General features: G+C 41.3%; 1 protein-coding gene across 2 annotated transcripts in view; it reads left to right on the forward strand.

The window, feature by feature from the left end:
• ddhd1b (DDHD domain containing 1b) overlaps nucleotides 1–21,768 on the forward strand; it is a 96,579-nt gene extending 74,811 nt beyond the window's left edge. Inside the window, exons 8-13 of one of the 2 annotated variants that reach the window (XM_067991603.1) lie at nucleotides 871–1,130; nucleotides 5,055–5,130; nucleotides 6,262–6,411; nucleotides 7,743–8,016; nucleotides 18,761–18,946; nucleotides 20,866–21,768. In XM_067991603.1, the coding sequence (XP_067847704.1) occupies nucleotides 871–1,130; nucleotides 5,055–5,130; nucleotides 6,262–6,411; nucleotides 7,743–8,016; nucleotides 18,761–18,946; nucleotides 20,866–21,041 (1,122 nt within the window). In that variant the 3' untranslated portion in view covers nucleotides 21,042–21,768. Of the gene's footprint in view, nucleotides 1–870; nucleotides 1,131–5,054; nucleotides 5,131–6,261; nucleotides 6,412–7,742; nucleotides 8,017–18,760; nucleotides 18,947–20,862 lie in introns of both variants that reach the window. The other variant, XM_067991602.1, reaches the window with a different exon arrangement.
• Nucleotides 21,769–25,973: the final 4,205 nt, after the last annotated feature.

Consider the following 25,973-nt stretch of genomic DNA (forward strand, 5'->3'; position numbering starts at 1 on the left):
ATGAGAGCACATGGAATTGGAGGCAACCTATTGGCTTGGATAGGGAATTTGTTAAGAGGTGGGAGACAGAGAGTGGGGATAATGGGTATGAACTCAAATTGGCAGGATGTGGCTAGTGGTGCCCCTCAGCGATCTGTACTGGGGCCTCAGCTTTTCACTATATTTGTAAATGACTTAAATGAAGGAATAGAGATTTCTGGGCACTGCACGTCAGGAAGGATGTACGGGCTTTGAGGCGATACGGTGCAGATTCACCAGAATAATGCTGGGGCTAAAAGTGTTAAATTATAAGGACTGGTTGCAAAGACTATGCTTGTATTCCTTTGAATATAGAAGATTAAAGGGTGATCTAATTGAAGTGTTTAAGATGATTAAAGGATTTGATAGGGTAGATAGAGAGAAACTATTTCCTGGAAGCGTCCAGAACAAAGGGGCATAACCTTAAAATTAGAGCTAGGCCATTCAGGGGTGATGTCATAAAGCACTTCTTCACACAAGGGTTAGTGGAAATCTAGAACTCTCTTTCTCTCTTTCCCCCCCCCCCTCCCTACCTTTTCAAAGCTAGGTCAATTGAAAATTTCCAAACTGAGATAGATTTTTGTTAGGCAAGGGTATTAAGGGTTACGGAACCAAGATGGGTAGATGGAGTTAAGATACAGATCAGCCATGATCTAATTGAATGGAGGAGCAGGCTTGAGAGGTTGAATGGCCTGTGTATGTATATCTTTTCAGAATTATCCAAATTTACATTGGCATTGAATTACATGTGTACTCATAATGTGGGTATGAATGTATTTTAATCCAGTTTTATGTATACAATGGTGAAAGCTAGTCAGATCATTATGTGCTTTTATATTTTTCTTACCTCAGATTGTGAAAGGTCTTCAGCTGGAGCTAAATCGGTTATATGCACTTTTCTGTTCTCGGAACCCAGATTTTGAAGTCCATGGTGGGAAGGTTTCAATAGTAGCCCATTCGCTCGGCTGTGTAATTACTTATGATATTATGACTGGATGGTATCCAGTGCGATTTTATGACCAAATGGTCCAGGAGGAAGAGCAGATGACAGAGAATTCCATGAGTTTTGAGGAACGTCAGCTTCTGGATGAAATTCTCAAGACTAAAGAACGGTAAGGATTTATAGATGGTGGAAAGTTAGCATCATGCTGCCTAGCCAAGGTTTTACCAAAATTGGGTACATACAGGTGCTAAGTTTATTACTGATTCAGTTCAGAGAATTTTTGGCAATGGTGATTTTGAATTTTTGGTTTATATTGCTTAATGTGGGAAAAAGGCTCTATATTTTGTTTGCTTAGCCAGGATGCAGCAAAGGTGATCAGATTTCCAAAAAACACATAAATTTAGACTGAGAGGGGGAAGAGAAGACAGAGCTCACTCTACCTGTTGTCAGATGCATGTGAAAAAATGTTTATTGGCTTAACTGCAGTTGCTTTATTCTGATCAAGAAGAGTTGAGGAAACATTTGATCTTTTAAGCCGGTAGAGTGCAAGGCTGATGGCTATAAAGCCTAGGTTTTTTTTTCTAAAAACAAAAAAGTTTAAAAGTAGCCTTAGCGTGAGTTAAGCTGCTGGTGATGTGATGCAAAGACAAACTTGAGATCAACTCCTCAGATAATTTTGCCAACACTGGTATCTGTCTTTAGTGCCAGCATTTTCCTGCCCTTTCTCTGTTGGCACCAAGATAAAAGGTGCAGAATGAAGCATTTCATTTTTCCCTAATGGATAAAAGCCTGATAGAAAGAAGAAGGAACTTGCATTGATATAGTGCCTATCATGGCCTCGGGACGTCCCAAAGCTCTTTCCAACCAATTAAATACTTCAGCTTCACTGTTGTAGTGTAGAAAACGCAGCAGCCATTTTGCGTGCAGCAGGCTCCCACAAACAGCAATGAAGTGAATGACCAGATCATCTGTTTTGGGTGTTGGTTGAGGGATAAATGTTGGCCAGGACACCGGGAGAACTCGGCTGCCCTTCTGCGAATAGTGCCGTGAGATCTTTTATGTCCACCTGAGAAGGCAGGGGGGCCTCGGTTTAACGTCTCATCCGAAAGACGGCACCTCCGACAGTGCAGCACTCCATCAATACTGCACTGCAGTGTCAGCCTAGATTATGTGCCGAAGTCTAGAGTGGGATTTAATCCCACAACCTTCTGACTCAGAGGTGAGAGTGCTACCACTGAGCCCAGGGTTGGCTACTACATTTTCACAGAAGTGGGTGGCATAAAGCAAAATAGTAAAGGATTTTATGAAAGTAAAATAATAGTTTCTGAAAGGATAGGACCAACTAGAGACAAAAAAATGGAAATATTTTAATGGAGGTTGAAGGAATGGCGGAGATACTAGATGAGTACTTTCCTCGTTTTTCACAGAAGATTGAAAAGATGCAAGAGGAGGAGATGGAGAAATTAGATAGGATAATTATAGTTAAGGAAGTAGCATTGAAAAGGTTTGTGGAACTCAGTGAAAAAAGCACATGGCCCTGATGGCATGCATACTGGAAAATCAGAGAGGAAATAACAGGCTTTGACCAGAATCATCCAAATATCCTTGGATATGGAAATTATACTAGAAGGTTGGTGTTGCCAATGTAATGCATCGATTCAAGAAGAGAGAAAGCATAAACCAGGTAACTACAGAACAGTCAGCTTAACATCAATAGTGCGACAGCTTCTAGAAACCATAACATGGAATAAAATTAAAACTCACTTAGAAAGACATGGATTAATTAAGGGTGACCAGCAGGCATTTGTAAAAGGCAAGTTATGTATGACATTCAAAAGACTTCTTTGAGGAAATAACTATTGATAAAGGAAATACAGTATTAATTTTCAAACAGCATTTAATTAGATGCCACATATAAGCCTTGTTGATCAAATTCAGGTGTTAGAGAATGTGGCAGCATTGATGGGGAAGGCAAAAGGTTAGAAATCAGAGTAGTGGTTAATGGATGTTTTTCAGATTGGAAGAACTGGAGCAGACTCCAAGCGCCAGTGTTGGGATCGTTGTTCTTCCCAACATTTAAATGAACTGGACTTGGGTGTTGGGGGGGCATGGTATCAAAAATGCAGACACAAATATGGAGAGCATGGTTAACTGTGAGGAGGAGTCTAAGTACTCAGGAGGGCATGGACAGGTTAGTAGATTGGGCAGATAGATGTTGGATGAAATTTAATGTAAAGAAATATGAGGTGGTAAATTTTGAGGGGAAATAAAGGAGGAAATGTGGAAAAGCAGAGACACTTGGGGATCAGATACACAAATATTTTAAAGTGGGAGGACAAGTAGATAAAGCTGTTTTTTTTAAAAAAGCAAACTTGTGCAATCCAAGATTTTATAAATGGGGCGTACGTTTGTAAAAGGTAGGTTATGTGTGACATTCAAAGAAGTACAGAAGCAAAGAAATGATATTAACCTAGAGGCCAAGTTAGAATATTGTGTCCAGTTTTGGGTACATTACTTTAGGAATGTTGTCAAGACCTTGGAGATGGTGCAGAACATATTTATTAAAACGATACCAAGGATGAGAGACTTTAGTTTTCAGGAAAAATTAGAGAAACTGGAGCTTTTTTCATTAAAACAAAAAGGTTGAGGACGTCCAATGCAGGTGTTCAAAGTTATGGAGGGTATTAGAATCATAGAATCATAAAAGTTTACAACATGGAAACAAGCCCTTCGGCCCAACATGTCCATGTCGCCCAGTTTATACCACTAAGCTAGTCCCAATTGCCTGCACTTGGCCCATATCCCTCTATACCCATCTTACCCATGTATTAGTAAGGTAAATTTGGGGAAAAACTACTTCCACTGGTCAGTTAGTTGGTAACTAGAGTTCATAAATTTAAGATCATCAAAAGAATGAAATGAGAGGGTTAGAAGTGTTTTTACACAGAGGGTTGTTTGGACATAGAATGCCCTACCAGAAGCAGGAGTGGAGGTAGAATCTGGAAAAGCTTTTAAAACAGAAATGGATAAATATTTCTAAAAGAAAAATGTAATGTATGGGGAAAGGGCACGGAATGGGACTAAGTGGATAGCTCTTTCAGTAAGTAGGGACAGGTGCAATAAACTGACTGGCCTTATTGTGTTCTGTAAAATTCTGTAAGGCCGGTAAACATACGATGAAGGAAGTTTTCTTAGAAAGTTAGTCATGGCATTGCTCATTCCCTGAATCGCAGCCCTCAGCGGCCTCCATCTTCCTCCTTCCCTTTTCCTGGCTCCCTTCCTTCTCTTTCATTCTCGTCTCTCTCCCTCCTCCCTCAACTCATCTCCCAACTCATCCATTTCCTACTTCACCCTGAGACTTGCTTTGCCACCTGGAATAGTTATAGTTGGATATATACATTAAAATAAATATATAGTACTGCGTCACAAATCTAGAATAAGTAACAAAAAGAAACACTTGATAATCTGTAGGGGGAAGAGGTACTCATTGCCACACCTTCCCCCGTTTGTTTTAATTGTTTGCCTCCTCTAGATCTCCTTTCCATATACCCCATTCCTGGCAACTGATCGCCGATGTTTCTTATCGACCGCCCTGGAGTCGGCATTTAGAAGGTGTTTGAAATGACCCAGAGTGATGTGCTCTTTGATTTTACTTTTCTTGCACTGCAATGTTTCTTCTGGCAATATGACTGCTGTAAGGGCAGTTGATGCAAACTTATCATGTTGTGGCAGAGCATGTCAGTCAGAAGTATGAAGCCAACAGTGATATGTCTAGATTTTACCAAGAAGGTGCCTTAAGGCAAGGAAAGGGATGTGTGGGTTTGTACATGTGTTGTGTTTCTATTTAAATATAAATATTGGACTGTATTTGCTAACCAAGTCTCAGATATTCGTAAGGAAAGGGTACAGATATATTTATTTTAATATCCAACTGTAACAATTCCTGGTGGCATAGCAACTGGCAGCAGTGAACAAAAATGCAGCTGAAGATTAGAGGTGCTTTTATAAAATTCGGATTTTATATAAAAAATTATAAATTTTTACAGTACATTTCTACCTAGGTATCCGTTGATATTTAAATTTCATTTTACAGATTAAAAAAATTAGAGCACCAATTACTTCAAGTGAAAGCTTCAGCTCCATTCAGATTACCTGCTTTGAAATTTAAGGTGAGTTTAGAAGTAGATTCATTACCTGCGATTAAAGTTTGCATAATCCTCAAATTCAGTGAAATAGGACTTTATATTCCTGTCCCTTGTTAACAAAAAAAGAAAATAGACCAAAATCATAATTTAAGTTCCCTTTGAAAATTTAGCAGTATTGCTCTCAACATTGGTATACTTTTGGTGACTGGTGCAGTACGTCTTTGTGCTATAACAGTGCATGTTTTTTGATGGTTTCTGTTAAGCACCCTGCCTGCAACGATTTCCCCTCAATCATAATTTCAGCTCTGCTGAGTTTGAGTTTAAGGTTGCAGATAAGGGTAAAGTATCTGCTGTGTGAATTTTTCCATTCTCCAGATTAAGATGGTAGGCACTGCAGCGGGTAACAAATCCTTAAAATCCACCAATTAAAAATGAGGACCTACCAAATAAGATGGCTACAACACAGTGCAGACAATTTTACACACTATCTGATAACAGCTGCAGACATCAGCGATACCTGAAATGTTTTATTCTTGAGGTTCACTCTATCTACCACTAAAGCTTTTCATTGGTCATGGGCATTCATGGAATTCAGAATACTTCTGGTGCATTTATACTTCAGCTATTGGTCTGACACTGGTTATAGTCCTGATTCCAGCCATCAAGGGTTAAGAGGACTAGAGAAAGACACGTGGTCATGGCTAGGATAGGAGGAAGCCTTGGGGAAGATTTGGCTTGCTGAGTAAGGGGAAGGAGCAGAGCTGGCTGAATGGATGGCCTCAGACTTAGTGACAAAGTAGTCCGTGAGCTCCTCGTGCTTGTTGGACAGTGCAACTCGGTTTTTGCTGTTGCAGAAAGAAAAACGGTTTTGGGTTCTTTGGATTATTTAAATTTGAGATTTGGACAAAAGTTGCACAGTAATGTTGAGTATACATAAATTCAAAAATAATAAGAATATCCATTCCAATGTTGAAATGTGACCAGCTGAATTTTCATTTTAGTGCAGAATGTTTGTGATCATCATGATCGTGATTTTCAGGATACGAATCCCAAATTGTGAATTCCTAATAGATGAGATGTTTCTGCTTTGTTTAGTGCCATTGGTTTTTAAATACTATTTGTCAAAGCCGAAAAATATATTTAATTTTATTTCAGGTTGAAAATTTCTTCTGCATGGGTTCCCCACTAGCTGTTTTCCTAGCGTTGCGCGGCATACGTCCTCAAAATAGTGGTCAGCAGGATCACATTCTACCGAAAAGTATCTGTGGCCGGTTGTACAATATATTTCACCCGACTGACCCTGTGGTGAGTTATCATTCTATATGTAATGCACCTTAGCCATGTTTGCAGTCTCTTAAACTGTGAAGTAATAATATAAATAGCAATGAAAGTGAATTTCCTTCCCACCTCCTTTTTTGTGTCCTCCTTCCCAGCCAAGAAGGCAAGCAACTTGCTCCCAGGCCTTCACAATACCATTGATAACTACACAGTTAGATATATAAGGGGTCGGAGAGGAATTGAGTAGTGGTGAGGTACATAATGATCAGTAAGCTAAAAAATCACTTGCATACTTGCAGAACTGCGGGTTATATATTAGCCTTTCACTTTTGGGCCTTGGTTCAAATCTAGCACGTGTTGATGGGATGAAAATCTTGTCTGATGTGGCTGTGAAGGTCCTATAAAATAGAAGATTGCTGGGGTTGGAAATTAGAAGAATATCATACTGGTGTAGTAGGGGTGTTCTTCTGTCTGGATCTGAAGCAGACTAGAGGGAGCTTCACTCTGCATCATACTACTATATTTGACCTAGAAGTGTACTGTACTGGGTGCCCAAAGTAGAAATTGTTACATTTGATCTTATTGAATGGCGCAGCAGGCTCGAGGGGCGATATGGCCTACTCCTGCTCCTCTTTCTTATGTTCCGTATTGTAATTAGCATAAGAAAAAGTTAAATAAAAAACACACTCTTGTCTCCCAGGTGGTGCAGTGATTTAAACATTTGTTTTACTTTATGACCTGGGTTACAATACAGACTAGACTAATGGCCCTCTTTGCCAGTCAGGATTCTGAGTGAAATGACAGGCACTCTTAACCGAGTTCCTACTGGATATAAGTAAAAGAAAAATACTGCCAATATTTTGGCACTAAATTGACAATCCATCAGAGAAAGTAAATGGATGTCTGGTGTGGGAAATGAATAAATTCACATCACAATAGGGTGCTCTTTCAAGGTTGGATTTAGATGCATTGTTGGTTGAAGAAACTTTTACGCTGCATCTAGTCCATGCCTCAGCGTCTGAACTAGGAATATTGATTATGGCAGTGGGTGAGCAAAAGGCAAAGAATGCTAATTTCAAAGAATAATTCCCTTGAATGGACATCCCTTACCTTGATGAGCAAAAAGTATATTAAAAAAATTAGAAAGTATGCTCTCTTGGCTTCACTGGTTTCTGTGATATTTATTGGCAACAGGTATCTGAATCCTCCATTTAGCCTGTCATTTGATTCATTTTTAACTAGTTTTTCATACGCAGTAGTTTCTCCGTAATGTTTTGCTACTTTGACAAGTGTACAAACCACTGAAAAATGAAATGAGTCAGAGACTTGACAAGTGTGATATCTTGATTTACTTGTAGGCCTATCGACTAGAACCTCTGATCCTGAAACATTACAGTAATGTTGCACCCCTCCAGATCCATTGGTACAACACAACTGTCTTAACAAAGTATGATGACATGAGGCCAACCTACATCAACCCAGCCAAAGAGTCGATGAATCCCTCAACGGCTCCCTCAGCAGCTACCTCAAACACAGAAATGGAAAATGTATCAAGTCCAAGTACCTCACCTGTCATGCCTCGACGAAATTATGGGGAATCAATAACCAGCCTAGGGAAAGCAAGTATAATGGGTGAGGTATTAGAAGTATATCTGTTTATTTTTAAACTGCATTAAATAGCTGTGGAGAGGATGCAACAAATCAAATCAGATTTATATTTTGGATCTTGTAATGCATTTATTATTGGCATTTAATGTATTTGCATCATAGGGCTTGTATAACAGTTAAAGTGACTCAAATACTAATTTTTCTACATCCTCCCTTAAAAAGTACAATTTAAAGAATTTTTTTTATGAAAAGTGGCTGTATTGACCTGCTTGCCTGTTTGTTCCCTGGCACTGGTGACGTTCATTTTAGAATGAGAAATCTAAGCGGCAAGCATATTGGTGCATTTGCCATTTTGGTATTTTTCAAAGTCAGTATTTCCCTGGTAGCACAGTGGGTAAATTCACCACTTGTGTGTTTTGGAGCAGTACAGAACATGTTCTGGATTTTCCGAGTTGTGGTAATAGGGCAGGAACACAAAATTGAGCAGGTCCATGTTATGCCAAATCCCCACCCATGGAAATTGTATTTGTAATTTTTTACTGGAAGTTGGTGGAAGACCAAATTTAAATAATAAGTAAATGAGATCCTGATGTCAGACACCCAATTTTGCAACTTGGATTGCTTGTTTGCCACGAATCTGCTCCTATAAAACATGCATCCAGTACTGGTGGCCACACCAGTGTGGAAGTTGTTGAAAGGATCATTGCAAGTACAGAGGAAAGTCTTGTGACAAAAATACATTACTGAACCATTTGTCTTGCTTTTCTTTCGCCTAACCATTGCAGCCTCATTGGGCTTTGTGTCTGTTTGCTATGTGATTAGCTTATTGATCTGTGAAACAACAGAGGGAATTGTGGTTATTCCCTTGGGCATATCCCACTCCATATGTTTTGTCATCCTCCTCCAAAAAACATATGAAGGGAGGCGAGGCTTTTCAGGCAACACCAGAGGTATTTGGCACCTACTTGCTAGTACTTTCACACAAGGATATACAGACCAACGCACTTGAACCTCTACCTGTCCCAGAGCAATGTCTTCAGAGACCACACTTCACAAGAAAAGCCATTCAAGAGCTGTGCCACGTGCTGAGACCTGTCCTGCAGACCACCTCCGTCACAGGCACCAGCGCCAGAATTTTTTGTGACTGAAGCATTTCAGGCTACAACTGACGACCTCGAACATTAGCCAAAACTATACATAGATGCATTAAGTAATTAACAATGCATTGTTTGTTCAAGATAGCCTCTACATCAGGCTCTCCATGGACCTCCCAGCACTAGCATGAGAGTGCACTTCAGTTTTAGAGTTGTAGGATTCCCAAAGGTGCGGGGAGTCATTTATTGCACAAATGTGGAAATATGCGCTCCGTTTGATCCTGTAAACTACAGCAACAGAAAAGGTTTCCACTCGACCGAAGTGCAGCTAGCTTCTAACTGGCAGTAATGAATCATGCAAGGCTTCCTGGGAATTGCTACAATGCTTTTATCATAGAAAGTTACTGCACAGAAGGAGGCCATTTGGCCCGTTATGTCTGCCGGTTGAAAAAAAGCTATCCAGTTTAATCCCACTTTCCAGCACTTGGTCCGTAGCCCTGTAGGTTACGGCACTTCAAGTGCACATCCAAGTACTTTTGAAATCACTTGATGGTTTCTGCCTCTACCACCCTTTCTGGCAGTGAGTTCCAGACCCCCACCACCCTCTGGGTGAAAAAATTCTCCTCAGCTCCCCTCTAATCCTTCTATCAAATACTTTGAATCTATGTCCCCTGGTCACTGACCCCTCTGCTAAGGGAAATAGGTCCTCCCTATCCATTCTATCTAGTCCCGTCATAATTGCTCTCATATTCTATGCCTCGGCTAATAAAGGAAAGTATCCCATATGCCTTTTTAACTACCGTATCTACCTGTCCTGCTACCTTCTGGGATCTGTGGACATGCACTCCAAAGTCCCTTTGTTCCTCTACACCTCTCAGTATCCTCTCATTTATTGTGTACTCCCTTGCCTTGTTTGCCCTCCCCAAATGTATTACCTCACACTTCTCTGGATTGAATTCCATTTGCCACTCTTCTGCCCACCTGACCAGTCCATTCATATCTTCCTGCAGTCTACAGCTTTCCTCCTCACTATCAACCACACGGTCAATTTTTGTATCCTCTGCAAACTTCTTGATCAAGCCCCCCTACATTCAAGTCCAAATCATTAATATATACCACAAAAAGCAAGGGACCTAGTACTGAGCCTTGCGGAACCCCACTGGAAACAGCCTTCCAGTCACAAAAACACCCGTCAACCATTACCCTTTGCTTCCTGCCACTGAGCCAATTTTGGTTCCAACTAGCCACGTTCCCTTGGATCCCATGGGCTTTTACTTTTCTGACCAGTCTGCCATATGGGACCTTGTCAAAAGCCTTCCTAAAATCCATGTACACTACATCAAACAGGTTACCCTCATCGATGCTCCTTGTTACCTGCTCAAAAAACTCAGTTAAGTTAGTCAGACACGACGTTCCCTTAACAAATTCATGCTGACTGTCCTTGATTAACCTGTGCCTTTCTAAATGATTATTTATGCTGTCCCTCAAAATCGATTCCAATAATTTGCCCACCACTGAAAGGTCAGACTGACTGGCCTGTAATTACTAGGTCTATCCTTTCCTCCCCTTTTAAGCAACTGTACAATGTTGGCAGTCCTCCAATCCTCCGGCACCACGCCTGTAGCCAAGGAAGATCGGAAAATTATGGTCAGTGCCTCCGCTATTTCCTCCCTTGCTTCTCTTAACAATCTGGGATACGTTTCATCCGGGCCTAGCGATTTATCTACTTTCAAAAATGCTAAACCCCTTAATACTTTCTCTCTCACTATGTTTATCCCATCCAATATTTCACACTCCTCTTCCTTAACTACAATCTCTGCATCATCCCCCTCTTTTGTGAAAACAGACGCAAAGTATTCATTAAGAACTATAACCACATCTTCCGCCTCCGCACGTAGGTTACCTTTTTGGCTCTTCATGTATTTATAAAACATTTTTGGGTTTTCCTTCTTTTACTTGTCAGTATTTTTTCATGTCCTCTCTTTGCTTTCCTAATTTCCTTTATAATTTCACCCCTGCACTTTTTATACTCTTCTAGGCTTTCTGCAGCATTGAGTTCTCGGTGTCTGACATAAGCTTTCCTTTTCTGCCTTACCTTACCCTGTATGCTCCTTGACATCCAGGGGCTCTAGATTTGGCAGCCCCACCCTTTTTCTTTGTGGGAACATATTTACTCTGAACCCCTTGAATCTTCCCCTTGAATGCCTCCCACTGCTCTGACATTGATTTACCTTCAAGTAACTTTTGCTAAATCACTTCTCAGCTTAGTAAAATTGGCCTTTCCCCAATTGAGTACTTTAATTCCTGTTCTATCTTTGTCCTTTTTCATAACTATGCTAAAACTAACTGAATTATGAACAATACCACCAAAATGCTCTCCCATTGATACTCCTCCTACCTGCCCAGCCTCATTTCCTAAAACTAAATCCAGAACTGCCCCCTCTCTTGTTGCGCTTGCTACGTACTGGCTAAAAAAGTTCTCCTGAATGCAATTTAAGAATTCTGCACCCTCTATACCTTTTGCACTGATTGTATCCCAGTTAATATTAGGGTAGTTGAAATCCCCTAGTATTACTGCCTTATTGTTCTTGCACAAATTTGCCTACATATTTGCTCTTCTATCACCCTCTGAATGTTTGGGGTTCTATAGTACACTCCCTGTAGTGTGACTGCCCCTTTTTTGTTCTTTGGCTCAACCCATATGGCCTCATTTGATGATCCTTCTAACATATCATCCCTCCTCATTGGTTGTTCCTTTAACCAATATTGCCACCCCCCCTCCTTTTTTATCCCCCCGCTGTATCTCGTCTGAAAACGCTGTAACCAGGAATGTTGAGCTGCCATTCCTGCCCCTATTAAAGCCATAAGGAAGCCAACTTTTTGCACACTTGGTGGCTCCTTGGAGATCTAAGATACTCTCTGCAACCAGGGCTTGTGACTGGTACATTTGTCACAAACTCCAGCTGAGCAGCAGTAAAATGCAGTCCACTGGCCAGCAGAATGATCACAGACTGGACAAATGGCATTTTGAGGTCCATTTTGGGTCGGTTAGTGGGAAAGAGGTGGCTCTACAATATAGGCCAGCGAGAGCACTAAGGATTGTTGTGTGCTGCTTGCATTGCAACTTTGCCTTTCGAAGAGGACTACTCATGGACGTACAGAAGGAGAAAGAAGGTGGCCAAGGGCGGCAGGGCGATCAGGCTGAAAGTCAGCAGTAGCATGAAGAGGAAGTAAAAGTACAAATTTGTACAAATTTCACATGACAAACCTCTCAAATACCTATTGTGCAAGCTCCATGAACAGTCCTGGGAACATCTCCCCTTTTCCCAACAGAAAGATGCATTCATGTACTGCGGTTGATGTTGTGTATATGGACTTTCAAGAGTGTTTGATAAAATGCCATATAATAGGCTTGTCAGCAACATTGAAGCCATGGAGTAAAAGGGGCAGTGGCAGCATGGGCACGAAATTGGCTAAGTGACAGGAAACAAAAAGTAGTGGTGAACAGTTGTTTTACGGACTGGAGGAAGGTATACAGTGGTGTTTCTCTGGGGTCGGTACTAGGACCGCTGCTTTTTTTGATATATATTAATGACTTGGACTTGGATGTACGGGGCACAATTTCAAAATTTGCAGATGACACAAAACTTGGAAGTGTAGTAAACAGTGAGGAGGATAGTGATAGACTTCAAGAGGATATAGATAGGCTGGTGAAATGTGTGGACACATGACAGATGAAATTTAACACAAGTGCGAAGTGATACATTTTGGCAGGAAGAATGAGGAGAGGCAATATAAACTAAATGGTACAATTCTAAAGAGAGTGCAGGAACAGAGACCTGGGGATATATGTGCACAAATCTTTGAAGGTGACAGGACATGTTGAGAAAGCGGTTTTAAAAAAAGCATACGGGATCCTGGGCTTTATAAACAGAGGCATAGAGTGCAAAAGTAAGGAAGTCATGTTGAACCTTGATAAAACACTGGTTTGGCCACAGCTGGAGTATTGTGTCCAATTCTGGGTAACAAACTTTAAGAAAGATGTGAAGGCCTTAGAGAGGGTGCAGAAAAGATTTACTAGACTGGTTCCAGGGATGAGGGAGTTCAATTACCAGGATAGACTGGAGAAGCTGGGGTTGTTCTCCTTAGAGCAGAGAAGGTTGAGGAGATTTGATAGAAGTGTTCAAAATCATGAAGGGTTTAGATAAAGTAAATAAAGAGAAACTGTTCCCATTGGTGGAAGGGTTGAGAACCAGAGGACACAGATTTACGTTGATTGGCAAAAGAACCAAAGGCAACATGAGGAAAAACCTTTTTATGCAGCGACTGGTTATGATCTGGAATGCGCTGCCTGAAAGGGTGGTGGAAGCAGATTCAATCATGGCTTTCAAGAAGGAATTTGATAAATGCTTAAAGGGAAAAAAATTTGCAGGGTTACGGGGGAGTGGGACTAACTGGATTGCTCTTACAAAGAGCCGGCACGGGCACGATGGGTGGATTGGCCTCCTTCTGTGCTGCAACCATTCTCTGACAGTTATTTGAAGCCACTTATCAAGACCCTTTCCAATACTACCTACAAGCAATGTCTGCAGAAACTTCAGCTTTACTGCTACCATAATTTCTATTCCCAAAATGCAATGTTTTCCCACTTTTTCTAGCTGCAGTGTTGGCAGCTTAGTACCAGTTTATGCTTTTCCCCCACCTTGTACGCTGAATCTACTGCTTCCCCAAAGCACAACCTGAATGGCAGGTGTATGTGAGGTGGCTGAATGCTCCACTTCAATATATGAGCCTCTTGATGCTGAAGTGGCCCTCATTCCACCCCTAAATTCTAACAAATCCAGCCTCAATTTTCAAGTGTCTCTTTGTATTTGTATTTCCTTAAAAGAAGCAGAAAAATGCATTGTACCCTCTCTATTGCCTCAACATCCTCCCTGCATGCAGAACCCCCTGCCACTGTGATCTTACTGTCCCAGGAGCAATGTTAATATCTAAAGCTTTATATAGATTCACCATTATACTTGAACTTTTATATTCTATATCTCTTGCCAGAAACTCAGTATTCCATTAGCTAAACTCGATAGGGTAGATGCTGAGAGGTTGTTACCCCTCATGGGGGAATCTAAAACTAGGGGGCATAGTCTCAGAATAAGGGGTCGCCCATATAAGACGGAAATGAGGAGGAATTTCTTCTCCCAGAGGGTCGTGAATCTTTGGAATTCTTTACCCCAAAAAGGCTGTGGAGGCTGAGTCATTGATTACATTCAAGACTGAGTTAGACAAATTTTTGATCAGCAAGGGAGTCAAAGGATATGTGGAAAAAGCGGGAAAGTGGAGTTGAGGTAAAAATCAGATCAGCCATGATCTCATTGAATGGCGGAGCAGGCTCGAGGGGCCGAATGGCCTACTCCTGCTCCTATCTCCTATGGTCTAAACAGTCTTATCCACTTGAGGTGTTGCTTTTAATGTCTTATGAACTTGAATCCATAATCTATCTGCTCTTCCACATCACCCAGCCTTCCCCTATTCGAAGTATAATTATTACTTTAATTTTACTTAACTAAAATGTACCACCTTACACTGACCTTGAATTCCATCTGCTACTTTTTGCTCATTCCACCATCTTATCAATATCTCCTTGCAACTTTCTTTGGTCCTCAGAATTATTTACGATGACTCCTATTTTGGTATAATCTGCAAATCTGGACACCACTCCCTCTGAAGTCCATGCTGGCAGTTTCTAATTATTATCTCCATCTCAATATTTAATATTTTCATCTTTTTAATGAAAAATTCCAAGATTTTCCCCACCATAGATGTTGAACTGATTGGTCTGTAATGATCTTTGTATGCTCTGCCTCTCTTTTTGAAAATGGATATTACATTGGCCACTCTCTGGTACATATCTACACTGAATGGGACCCTGAAACATATTTTCTAGGACCTCTGCTGTTCCCCATTTCCCTCAGGATCCTTGGATGTATCTCATCAGATCCTGGCACTTTGTCCTCCTTAAGCTTAAATAACCTCTCCAATACATTCCTTTTACTTATTATGACATCTCTCATCTCACTTTTAACCAATTCAGGAGTTACCTCTTATCCAATATTTAAACACTGGTGTGAAGTGCTGGTTAAGTATCCCCACCAATTACTATTTATCCTCTACTAACTTTGCATCCTCTCCTCTCTGGTCCCGCCTCACATTTAACAATTATCTTTTTACTTATATATTTGTAGAATGTTTTACTGTTCTTTCTAATTTTTTTGAGATAATCTCCTCACCAAGAAGAACTTGCATTTATATAGCAGCTTTAACATAGAAAAACATCCCAAGGTGCTTCAAAGACGTAGTCAGACAAAACTGGATGTTGAGCCAAAGAAGAAGATATTAAGTGTGGTGACCAAAAGCTTGGCCAAAGAGTTGGGTCTTAAAGGAGGAAAGGGAGGTGGAGAGGCAGATGGGTTTAGGGAGAGAGGGAAAGAATTTTACAACTTGGTGCCTAGACGGCTGAAGGCACAACCACCAATAGTAAGATAAAGAGGGTGGGGGTGGTTGCATAAGAAGTCAGAGGAAGAGAGAGTTTGAGAGATGGGTTGTAGGGCTGGAGTAGGTTAGAGATAGGAAGGGGCAAGGCCACATATGATTGGAGCCATGTGAAGTCGTCTTTTACATATAAGTGTCATGTACTTGCAGCAAAGTTGGTTACGAACGGTCCGAAACAATTAAAATCATGTTCCAATGATCCCATAATAACACTTTTAGTCCACCAGATGGCATTATAGACACGGTGTTTGTTGAATGAGTTCTGTTCAAAAGAATAGAGACCAGAAAGAATAGTAGTGCAGCTATTCTGACTGATTTATAATTATGATTTAAAACATGTAATTCTATCAAGCTAAGTAATAGTTTATTGTGCCACAAAGTGAAAAACATATTTTATTGTTTGCTACCATCTTCAGCCAGAAGTGCCGAGTAGATGATCCATCTCGGCCTCCTCCCGATATCCTCACCATCACAGAAGCTAGTCTTCAGCCAATTCGATTCACTCCACGTGATATCAAGAAACAGCTGAGCACACTGGATACAGCAAAGGCTATGGGCCCTGACAACATCCCGGCTGTAGTGCTGAAGACTTGTGCTCCAGAACTAGCCGAGCCAAACTGTTCCAGTACAGCTACAACACTGGCATCTACCCGACAATGTGGAAAATTGCCCGGGTATGTCCTGTCCACAAAAAGCAGGACAAATCCAATCCGGCCAATTACCGCCCCATCGGTCTACTCTCAATGGTCAGCAAAGTGATGGAAGGTGTCATCGACAGTGCTATCAAGTGGCACTTACTCACCAATAACCTGCTCACTGATGCTCAGTTTGGGTTCCGCCAGGACCATTCAGCTCCAGACCACATTACAGCCTTGGTCCAAACATGGACAAAAGAGCTCAATTCCAGAGGTGAGGTGAGAGTGACTGCCCTTGACATCAAGGCAGCATTTGACCGAGTGTGGCACCAAGGAGCCCCAGTAAAATTGAAGTCAATGGGAATCAGGGGGAAAACTCTCCAGTGGCTGGAGTCATACCTAGCACAAAGGAAGATGGTAGTGGTTGTTGGAGGCCAATAATCTCAGCCCCAGGACATTGCTGCAGGAGTTCCTCAGGGCAGTGTCCTAGGCCCAACCATCTTCAGCTGCTTCATCAATGACCTTCCCTCCATCATAAGGTCAGAAATGGGGATGTTTGCTGATGATTGCACAGTGTTCAGTTCCATTCGCAACCCCTCAGATAATGAAGCAGTCCGTGCCCGCATGCAGCAAGACCTGGACAACATCCAGGCTTGAGCTGATAAGTGGCAAGTAACATTCGTGCCAGGCAATGACCATCTCCAACAAGAGAGAGTCTAACCATCTCCCCTTGACATTCAACGGCATTACCATCGCCGAATCCCCCACCATCAACATCCTGGGGGTCACCATTGACCAGAAACTTAACTGGACCAGCCACATAAATACTGTGGCTACAAGAGCAGGTCAGAAGCTGGGTATTCTGCGGCGAGTGACTCACCTCCTGACTCCCCAAAGCCTTTCCACCATCTACAAGGCACAAGTCAGGAGGGTGATGGAATACTCTCCACTTGCTTGGATGAGTGCAGCTCCAACAACACTCAAGAAGCTTGACACCATCCAGGACAAAGCAGCTTGCTTGATTGGCACCCCATCCACCACCCTAAACATTCACTCCCTTCACCACCGCCGCACTGTGGCTGCAGTGTGTACCATCTACAGGATGCACTGCAGCACCTCGCCAAGGCTTCTTCAACAGCACCTCCCAAACCCGTGACCTCTACCACCAAGAAGGACAAGGGCAGCAGGCACATGGGAACGACACCACCTACACGTTCCCCTCCAAGTCGCACACCATCCCGACTTGGAAATATATCGCCGTTCCTTCATCGTCGCTGGGTCAAAATCCTGGAACTCCCTACCGAACAGCACTGTGGGAGAACCTTCACCACATGGACTGAAGCGGTTCAAGAAGGTGGCTCACCACCACCTTCTCGAGGGCAATTAGGGATGGGCAATAAATGCTGGCCTTGCCAGCGATGCCCACGTCCCATGAACAAATATTTTAAAAATTAGTGTTGCTTTTCATGCAGTCAAGGATGAGAACTTTGAACCTCACAGTTGGCGCCCTGCGCCGGGATACTGAATTCAGTAATGCTCTGCCCTACTCTCCAGAGAAAAAGAACTTGGCTCAGTTTTCTAGAACAGCAACCTGAAATTAATATTGAGTTCTATAAGTCGTTACCAACCACTAAAGGGAGTGAATGTTGAAGCATTCAGTGTCTTTTATGAAATGCCCTAATGCCCTGCATATCCAGTTCCAGCATTTCTGTTGCACAAATCATTGACATTTCAAAGCATATTACTCTTTTGAAACAAATACTCAGACTGGATAAGAATTTTCCTTAGTACTATGCTTCTCTGAAGCCAGAATTTGGTTTGCAGGAACTAATCGTGCATCCTGACTATGTTGACTTTATGCTGGAACCTTATGCCATTAATCTGTACTCTGTCTTTGCGCTTGCAACCTCATATTTCATGGATTTGCTCTATTTTTATTCAAGAACCAGAAGACAGCAGAGGAAGAAATGGTTGACCGTATCAACTGCTTCTGCCTTACCATCACTAGCTTGATTTTTTTTTTGCACAACGGGATTTTATCCTTCCTACTTTTCACTATTGGTGAGGGAAATTTCAAAATTGAATTTAAATATTTTTTAAATTCTTGACTTTTAAATTTTAGTCCACCATTTGATTTTTGTGCCTGTAAGTCAGCTGTTAAATCCACCTGCCCAAACTCTGCAGACCTCAGTGGCCCAGACTCCTTATCACCCTTTAAATGGATTGTCTGTAATGTTTGTGCCTTTGTACCTGTTGATGAGCAGTGTTTTAATCTGCAATTGTTTCAAACTTGAGGCTTTTTAATCTGCAATTCCAAACCATTCCTTGAGCCTAACAACTAAATATTCTACAAGCAGCTTTATTTCCTGATTAAAATGGTAAGCCTAGTTTCTCGGTCAGTAAAAGCTAGTTTATTGTGAGGTTTTACACATCTTTCAGAAAGTAAGACATTTTCCCATCTTTACCTAATTCTCATTTTTGTGTTGCTATTAGGAGCTGCACACATAGGAAAAGGTATTGGTGGAATATTGTTTGCAAGATTCACACGTTCTACTGTTACTACTCCGGTCATTGAGGAATTCAAGGAAGTAACAGTTGTAGAAGAGAAGAAGGCAACTGAAGTTCAATTGAGTCCAAGGATTCTGTCACGCAATAACTCTGGCTTTTTGTATGGTACAGGTTAGTATATGCAAGTATTATTTGTTAAAGTTTCTTGCAAAGTAAAAACATTTACAAAGACATTTTTCCTATTGTATTTCATACTGTATTGCTAAAATGAAGTGCTATAGTTGCTAAATTGGTGTTTTTCCATGAACTTAGCAATTTGCAAGGGATATGGAGAATTATTTTTAAAAATTGGTCTGCTACTGTTCCTGGACTTTCAAATTTTGACGCTGGAATAATAGTGGTCCAAAATAAATAGTTATAACTTTGTGAACTCCCAAATCTAGCTGAATTAGTCCTTCCAAAGTAGATCTTTCCAAACTGCCAGTCCCATCAAAATTGAACAGGTGAACCTAGCATCTCATAATGTGTGTCAGCAGTTTTATTTAAATTTATATAACCGCATTGAAAACGATCCCACCCCCCACCGGCCTCCCAGATTGGTGATTAATATAATGCAGGGCTAAAACGGGAAATGTGAATGGGGTGCAGTGCTACAGAAGTATTCTGCCCGAGTATCATTTTGTTGGTAACATCACTAGTGATGGAGCTACCCTGAGATATGTGGAAATCTTTGAAATAAGAAAGCTGATGCTGAAGGTTGTCAATCGTGCTTTATGTTGTTTCACTGCAAAGTGTTTATTTTCATTTTACGGTCATTTTTAAATGAGCTGGGGACATGGTTCTTGTATGGTGCAGAATGACAGGGTTGTGTGACTGCAAGGCCATCTCACTCAAAAGCTTTAAAAGGACCGTGCGCCTGTGATTTCCTTTGTTGAGCTCCTGATCAGCCCGTTGGAACATGGAGGATAACTTGCATTCAGAGAATCAGAACCACTACACTGGGTAATATAATTCTGACAGTGTTGCATGCTGCATATATAACATTAAAAATGCAGGAAACTTCATTTTCTGAAGTTTTTCAAATAGAAGCGGAACTAATGCCCTATTTATTTTGTCTTGTACTGCTGATTGAGTTAAATGAAGGTGCTGAAAGAGGTGGGTTTCACTATGTCTCTGATGGCAAAAGTGCCACTAATAGCAGTATAAAGTTGGCTGAGGCTGCTGCCTTTTCTGCCTCCCAGTGACCCGAGCAGTTCAGCCAGCTCAGAGGTCAATGATGCACTTGTTTAGCTTGCTGGTCTTCATGTGTCTTCCCCAACATAATGCATCGGTCACAATCTATCAAATGCGATGATGGAACCACATGGTGGAGCACTAAGCCATAAAGACCAGAAGCCCAGGTTTGATTCTTAGGGGTCGATTTTAACCCCCTGGCCCAGCAGGAATGGTGCATGGGAGCGGTTAAGATTGGCATGAGGCTGCATCGTTCCAGCCCAGCGACATTTTATCATCACGCTGGGCCTCACGCTGAACTCCCTGTGGGGTTTTCCCTCCCGCTCACCCGGAACGCGCCCCTTAGTCTGTATTGAGGTAGCTGATCTGTCAGGACAGCAGTTGGAGCTCAACAGCTGGCCTCTACTGACCTTAGTGGAGGAAAATATTAGCCAACATTCCCACTCCTGATTTGCTAGTAGAGTTCTTTGCTACATGTAGTTGTTTGTGCTCATCACAATAACAGGGTGGACTTGGCTATGTCTCCCACAGTCAAATCATCTGCTGTTCAGACTTGCATATAAAGATAATCACTCGGGTGAGGTATCAAGAGCAAAAATCAGAAAAGGAGAAAGGAAATTGTGATGGAGCACCACCTGGTGGAGCTGTAAGCCATGAAGACCGGAAGCCCAGGTTTGATAAGGGGTCAATTTTATCCCCCCTCGTCCAGCGAGGTATAATTGGGACCTAGATGGGCATGCAATGTACAGCTTATGTATGTCAAAGGAAATTGTGTCAGCTTAATGTGAAATTTGTGTTATTGACTGTTTTACTTGAAAGTTCTTAAGTCTTGACAATATTATTTTTTCTGTTAGTAGAGTTAGAACATCGCCTTGATTATGAACTGCGGGAGGGCCTTGTAGAAAGCAGGTATTGGTCTGCAGTGACATCACACACTTCTTATTGGTCATCCCTAGACGTCGCTCTTTTCCTCCTCTCGTTTTTGTACACACAGAGACCACCTGGAAGTGAAGACCGCCCAGAAACCACCTGATTGTTAAGGGACACTGTGTACAAATGAAGAACTGTATAGAGAGACTATTGGTACTGCTGCTTAAAGTGCAATGGAAAACTAAGAATCGCAGTTTTGTTTGTGTTTTTTATTTTTTTTTCTAGAATCAACAATGAATACTGGAAGAAGTATGATCGACCTATTTCTAAATAAAATACTCAAACTTGACAAGTCGAACACTTTCCTTTCCTACCCCTTAACAGTTTGTCATTATTCACTGTATTTCAGGTATTTAAAGTACTTCATTATGTTTATAGCAAACTGGGTTTGGCACTAACACTTAGGGTGGAACTTATAATTTAAAAACTATTAATTTTTATTTATGTTTCAAATGTGCAAACTATATACAAATACTTTTAAAATGTTTTGTACTAGGATCATAACCCACTATGAATGTTTGACTTAAAGTTTGCACTTTATACCTCCAACCACCAGTCCTCGTCTGACAACTAGGCAATGTGGCTAACAATGAACTGTTTACACATTTGAAGTATAAAAATGTATTTTTGGTGCTTATAATTTTATTAATACAGTATCACTAATTTGTTTCATTTTTTTGTTCTGGTTCATGCAAAATGTTTTTTTATTGTGTGCTGGAACAGAAAGCTACACTGTACTATTGTATAGTGCAGGAGGCACTGCATTGTCATTTTCTCAATGCTTTGGTTTTTTTCCAGTCAATAAAAGCCCTGGTGGTTTTATACAACAATGTAGTTGATCTTGTATAATTTCAAAGATGTTGCTGCTGAAAGGTGTTTCTCTCGATTTTAAAATAACTGCCAATTAGGACTGGGGCAGAGATCATTTTAAAGCCTTCCTTAGTAAAACTGTTGAACTTTCAAACCCCCTTCCATTCCTTCCCTTTAGGCTTTAATGTGTAATTTTCAGTTCGCAAAACCTTGTAATTTAACACCTTAGTTATCTGTATATTGTGCATTTTTATTTTTGGAATTCATATAACAATCAGACAAATTTAGAGAACTCCAAATAGCTTAAAACTTTTATCCTACTGCATGATTACTCTTTCTTGTACCCCTCAAAATGCACTCTCATGTAACTCTTTTCATATTTTTTTAATTTGCCATCATTTTCTGGCAAGTGAGGAATCAGTTTCTCTAAATAGTGGCCTGTTTACCCAAGAATAATTTTTGCACTAACCCGTTGACTCCATTTTTAATTCAGAGCCTTCTAATTTGGCTCATCTGATTTTCAAAATGGACATCATGCTTTTCTAGTAAACACAGTGCGTTCCATCAGTCCACTGCAGATCAGATTTCAAGCAACCTCCAAAAGAATCAAGATAAAGCAGCGACTATTCATGATTAAGCTCAAGAAATGTTCGAAATCAGTGCATGAAACTTTTTTTTTCTACACTCATCAGCTAAGAAACCCCAAGATGTAGGTCTGTTGAAGAAATAATGTATCCCTGAGTTAAGTTTACATCACTAATAATATTTACATTAGTTTTGAACAATGTCTGCTAAACTTTTGCGCACATAGAAAATCCTTGAAAAAAAAATGGTAATAGCCATTGCAGTGGCCTTGGGTTTCTTGCTGCCGATGACAAAAGTTCTAAATGGAAATCTTTCAGGTGCTGGAGAGCATGAAGACTGGCAATGTTCCCAAGACAATTCAGTATTGTGCCAGAACATTCAGACTTCAAAACTGGCTAACTCCAAACTATCCACGTTGCTTTGCAAAAAATCCCTACCACATTCCTAATATCCAATTTTAAAACTTGTTACCTGTAACTATGTGGACAACTGCCATCCTGGTGTTTCTAGTAACAATAAAAGACGATGAGTGAACTGTATGATCTAATTGCTCAATGACCTAACTCGTCTAATCCAAGGACTGAGTAGCATTCAAAATTCCTGCCTAATTGTTTGCAATCCGACTGGTTCAAGAAATCAGAATTACCTCTTTCCTTCTTGACTCGCTCAAATCAGAAAGAGAGTCAGTGTTCCATTGTGTGAATGTAAGGAGAGATTTTCTTGCTATGTAAAGGAGCCAGAAGAAGGGAATGGAACTAAGCTGTGCAGGTACAGTGACCTAAATGGCTGCCCCCTGTGCATTAAATTCCTGATTCTATGACTACAAGTAGTATTTTGGGTAAACCTAAGCCCCAAAACATGTTGCTCGACTGTAACCCACCAGAAACCCTACAATTACTAAGAACCATTAAACATGAGTAGTTGCTGTTATGTGAGCTCTCTTTTTAAATATGTTGCTTTTGATATCTGTAAACCATCTCATTTGAACAGTTTTAACACATTCACCATAATTTCTGTTTGGATTAGGCTGCAAAGAGATGTGCAATATTACAGAGCTGTCATAGTCTTTGCCTTGGACATTGAGCAGACCAGGTCACTTCTGAAGGGCAGCAGCTTGGAAGAATAACCCATGATTTGTCAAGGTTAATGATCAAGAACAACGGTTGACTATCTGCCTTCAAGTATATTTTAAGTCTTTAACTAAAATTAGTCTCTATTTACAAAGTGTGCCATTTGGTCTCTGATTAATTGCATTTCTCAGTTTACAACAACAATAACTTGCATTTTATATTGCTCCTTTTTATTTTGTATTGCTCCTTCAATGGAGAGAAACATCCTAAGGCGCTCTACAGAAGCTTATCATACAAAATTGAAGCCGAGCCAAAAAGGAGATATTATGAGGGGTGACTAAAAGCTTGGTCAAAGAAGTGGGTTTTAAAGAGGGCCTTAAAGGTGGAGAGGGAGGTGGAGAAGCAGAAAGGTTTAAGGAGGGAAATTCAGAGCTAAGGGTCTGGATGACTGAAGGTACAACCGCCAAAGGTATAACAAAAGAAGTATGGGATGCGCGAGAGGCCAGAGTTGGTGGATCACAGAGTTCTTGGAGGTATGTAGGGCTGGAGAAGGTTACAGAGATAGGGAGGGGCAAGGCCATGAAGGGATAAGAATTTTAAGTTTGAGATATGGAGGACCAGGAGCTAACGTGGGTCAGCAAGCACGGGGTGATGGGTGAGCAGGACTTGCTGTAGGATAGGATATGGGTAGCAGAATTTTGGATGAGCTGAAGTGTATGAAGTTAGAGGATGGGCAGCTGGCCAGGAGAGTATTGGAATAGAGTCTGGAGGTAATAAAGGCATGAATGAGTGATTCGGCAGCAGAAGAGCTGAGGCGCGGAGAGACGGGCAATGTTGCTGAGTGTTTCCAGCGTTTTCTGATCTTACTGCAGATGCTGGAAATCTGAAATATTTTGCTTCTGATTTTATGTTCTCGGCTATTTCGTTTTCTCCTAAATTGTTCCATCTTGTGGGTAAAATTTTGGAGTCTATTATTAAGGAGACAGTAGCGGAACATTTGGATAAACATAATTTAATAGGACAAAGTCAGCATGGCTTTACGAAGGGGCAGTCATGTCTGATAAAATTTGCTTGAGTTCTTTGAGGACATAACGTACAGGGTGGATAAAGGGGAACCAGTGGACGTAGTGTATTTAGACTTCCAGAAGGCATTTGACAAGGTGCCATATAAAAGATTATTGCTCAAGATAAAGAATCACTGGATTGGGGGTAATATTCTGGCATGGGTGGAGGATTGGTTATCTAACAGGAAGCAGAGAGTTGGGATAAATGGTACATTCTCGGACTGGCAACCTGTAGCCAGTGGTGTTCCGCAGGGGTCGGTGCTGGGTCCCCAACTCTTTACAATCTATATTAACGATTTGGAGGAGGGGACCGAGTGTAACATATCAAAGTTTGCAGATGATACAAAGATGGGAGGGAAAGTAGAGAGTGAGGAGGACATAAAAAACCTACAAGGGGATATAGACAGGCTGGGTGAGTGGGCGGAGATTTGGCAGATGCAATACAATATTGGAAAATGTGAGGTTATGCACTTTGGCAGGAAAAATCAGAGAGCAAGTTATTATCTTAATGGCAAGAAACTGGAAAGTACTGCAGTACAAAGGGATCTGGGGGTCCTAATGCAAGAAAATCAAAAAGTTAGTATGCAGGTGCAGCAGGTGATCAAGAAGGCCAACGGAATGTTGGCTTTTATTGCTAGGGGGATAGAATATAAAAACAGGGAGGTATTGCTGCAGTTATATAAGGTATTAGTGAGACCGCACCTGGAATACTGCATACAGTTTTGGTGTCCATACTTAAGAAAAGACATACTTGCTCTCGAGGCAGTACAAAGAAGGTTCACTCGGTTAATCCCAGGGATGAGGGGGCAGACATATGAGGAGAGGTTGAGTAGATTGGGACTCTACTCATTGGAGTTCAGAAGAATGAGAGGCGATCTTATTGAAACATAGATTGTGAAGGGGCTTGATCGGGTGGATGCGGTAAGGATGTTCCCATGGATGGGTGAAACTAGAACTAGGGGGCATAATCTTAGAATAAGGGGCTGCTCTTTCAAAACTGAGATGAGGAGAAACTTCTTCACTCAGAGGGTGGTGGGTCTGTGGAATTTGCTGCCCCAGGAAGCTGTGGAAGCTACATCATTGAATAAATTTAAAACAGAAATAGACAGTTTCCTCGAAGTAAAGGGAATTAGGGGTTACGGGGAGCGGGCAGGAAATTGGACATGAATTTAGATTTGAGGTTAGGATCAGATCAGCCATGATCTTATTGAATGGCGGAGCAGGCTCGAGGGGCCGATTGGCCTACTCCTGCTCCTATTTCTTATTTTCTTATGTTACAAAGGTGAAAGAAGGCGCTGTTTGTGATGGTGAGGATATGGGGTTGGAGGCTCAGCTTGGGGTCAAATAGGACGTCGAGGTTACAAACAATCTGGTTCAACTTGAGACGGTGGTTGGGGAGGGTGATGGAATCATTGGCGAAGGTACGAAGTTTGTGGCGGGTGGCGAAGACGATGGCTTCAGTCTTCCCAATTTTCAATTGGAGGAAATAGCATCTCTTTCTGGACT

The sequence above is a fragment of the Heptranchias perlo genome, chromosome 10 (genome assembly GCF_035084215.1).
Source record: "Heptranchias perlo isolate sHepPer1 chromosome 10, sHepPer1.hap1, whole genome shotgun sequence".
Classification (NCBI taxonomy): Eukaryota; Metazoa; Chordata; class Chondrichthyes; order Hexanchiformes; family Hexanchidae; genus Heptranchias; species Heptranchias perlo.